The sequence below is a fragment of the Cyprinodon variegatus genome, unplaced genomic scaffold (genome assembly GCF_000732505.1).
Source record: "Cyprinodon variegatus isolate N-32 unplaced genomic scaffold, C_variegatus-1.0 Scaffold78, whole genome shotgun sequence".
In the NCBI taxonomy this organism is placed as follows: Eukaryota; Metazoa; Chordata; class Actinopteri; order Cyprinodontiformes; family Cyprinodontidae; genus Cyprinodon; species Cyprinodon variegatus.
Genome location: NW_015150531.1, coordinates 899,673 through 901,703, shown reverse-complemented (window position 1 = coordinate 901,703; position 2,031 = coordinate 899,673). Strand labels below are relative to the sequence as shown.

The following is a 2,031-nucleotide window of genomic DNA, read 5'->3' as shown; positions in this document are numbered from 1 at the left end:
TGGCCCTAATCCTCTTCCGTAAAATTCATCTCATCTTACTTTCCTAGTGAAATCCAATGCAAATGCACTTATTTTAAAACATTATTTTGCAGTCCGTTAGTTCTTCAGAGGGCAAAAAAATTATTCTACTCAAAATGTACCAGAGTACATTTTACATCTGTAAATGTATTATAAAATGTTAGATCTTAGGTATCTAGTTGATACACTGGAAAAATGATCTAAAAATCAATAATTCTTGCTTTAAATAAGTGCATTTTTTCTTGAATTTAGGAGGTAAGTGAGACACTTCTCCAATGGAACAAGACAATTTACATTTAAAATAAGAAAAGATAATTGCATTGTCTTATTTGAAGTGAATATTATCTAATTATCTTATTTAAAAGTGAAATATTCATTCAATTGGCAATCATCTCATTTACCTACTCAGATTAAGGATACACACACTTAATTTAACACATTTTTACTTATTTCTAGATCATTTTTGCAGCGTAGGTTTCTAAAAACCATCCAGAAAATATTAACTGTACTGTTTTATAGTGAATTAGAATAGTACTACATGAATGTGTTACCTTCCCTCCAACAATAATCATTCACGCATTTTCCTTTATATATCCTGAATAATAAAATCCCTGTTTATATATTTCAAACTAACTGAATGCCAATTATTTGATTATGAAAAACAGTTTGTGAAGGGAGAACGATTCATGAACAGATAGTTGGATCATTATTAGCTTTTGTGGAAAACAATATTTAGATATTAAGATATTTATTTGCCGCTGTTTATGCTGCGTCACTGAAAATATGCAGCAGTAATGATATAAATGACGTGAGCTTGAGGACATAATGAGCTGTTTGAAATGACACCAGAGCTATTAACCTGATGGGGGGACGGAACAGGGGGGTGTGGACAGAAAACAAACAATATCCGGTCTGGATTTTTTTTTATTTTTCAATGAAGGGGGTTTAGGAATTGGGAAGAAGTGTTAAATTAGATATGGTATAACAGAATGTGATCTGCAAAGCAGCAGACCTGGATTTAATTTCTCGGTTATATTGCCAGGAGGAAGATGATAGATGATGAAAAACAGGACAGGTCCGAGGACAAAGCCATGGGGCACACCTAATCTAACAGAAAAAGGGTGTTTTCTGATGTCAAACTAATCTCCAACTTAAAATAATATATTTTTTTTGCCATAAATAAACAATAGTGACACTGGGAAGGTGCTAAGAACATTTCCTCTAGGTTTCCCTTTTTGTCAAACAGGTGGACCATTTTTCTGCTGGGTGTTTAACTCATTTGAGCTTCTGCAAGCCTTTTAAGGTGGACTGTGAAAGCAGCTGGTTTTAAGTAACTGTAGCAAACTTAATTGGCAATTGCTAAGCAGCAAGTGAAAAGAAAATCAGAGAAGATGAAAAGTAGAAGGAGCTGGAATGGGAAAACAAAAGTTTTAATTGCTTTTAAAAAAGACTGAGTAGTCAAGCGGGTAAAGTGGCGTGTCTCCCATGGAATTAATGCTGTGGAAATGTGCATTACACTAAATCCTGCAATATAATTGTCTGTCTGTAAAGAAAGCCTCATTTGAATATTAATATGAGAATTCTGATTGTTGTCATCTTAAATAGTTGCAAAGTGCAGATAATTACACCCATTATCTTGATTCATCTTCTGTTGTTCAAAGAAAAGATTACTTTTTAAAACCTGATATACCTTCTAAATTTTAACGGGTACAAAGTTTATGAATCGATGTGTTTGTGTTTTTCAGGATCAGAAGGACCCGATCTCCTCCACAGTGAGGTCCAAGTCTACCTCTGTTACCGTCAACAACCTGAAACCGGACACGGCTTATGTGTTCCAGATTAGGGCCATCACAGAGGCGGGATACGGAACCTTTGGACCCAGACTGGAGATAACCACCAGAAAAGATGGCGCCAATAGTATGGTTTATTAGCATATGTCATACTTTCTATCCTCATTCCCTATTGAAACAATACAAAGGCTTGTTTCAGATTTAGACTTAGACTTTGACAGCT

At 34.7% G+C, this 2,031-nt stretch overlaps 1 protein-coding gene across 4 annotated transcripts in view; it reads left to right on the top strand.

Annotated features, from left to right (window-relative positions):
* Positions 1-2,031, top strand: part of epha7 (EPH receptor A7) — a 162,918-nt gene that overhangs the window by 115,406 nt on the left and 45,481 nt on the right. For all 4 annotated transcript variants that reach the window (XM_015372951.1, XM_015372950.1, XM_015372949.1 and 1 more), the window contains exon 7: positions 1,764-1,935. In XM_015372951.1, coding sequence (XP_015228437.1) covers positions 1,764-1,935 — 172 coding nt within the window. The remainder of the gene's footprint in view (positions 1-1,763; positions 1,936-2,031) is intronic.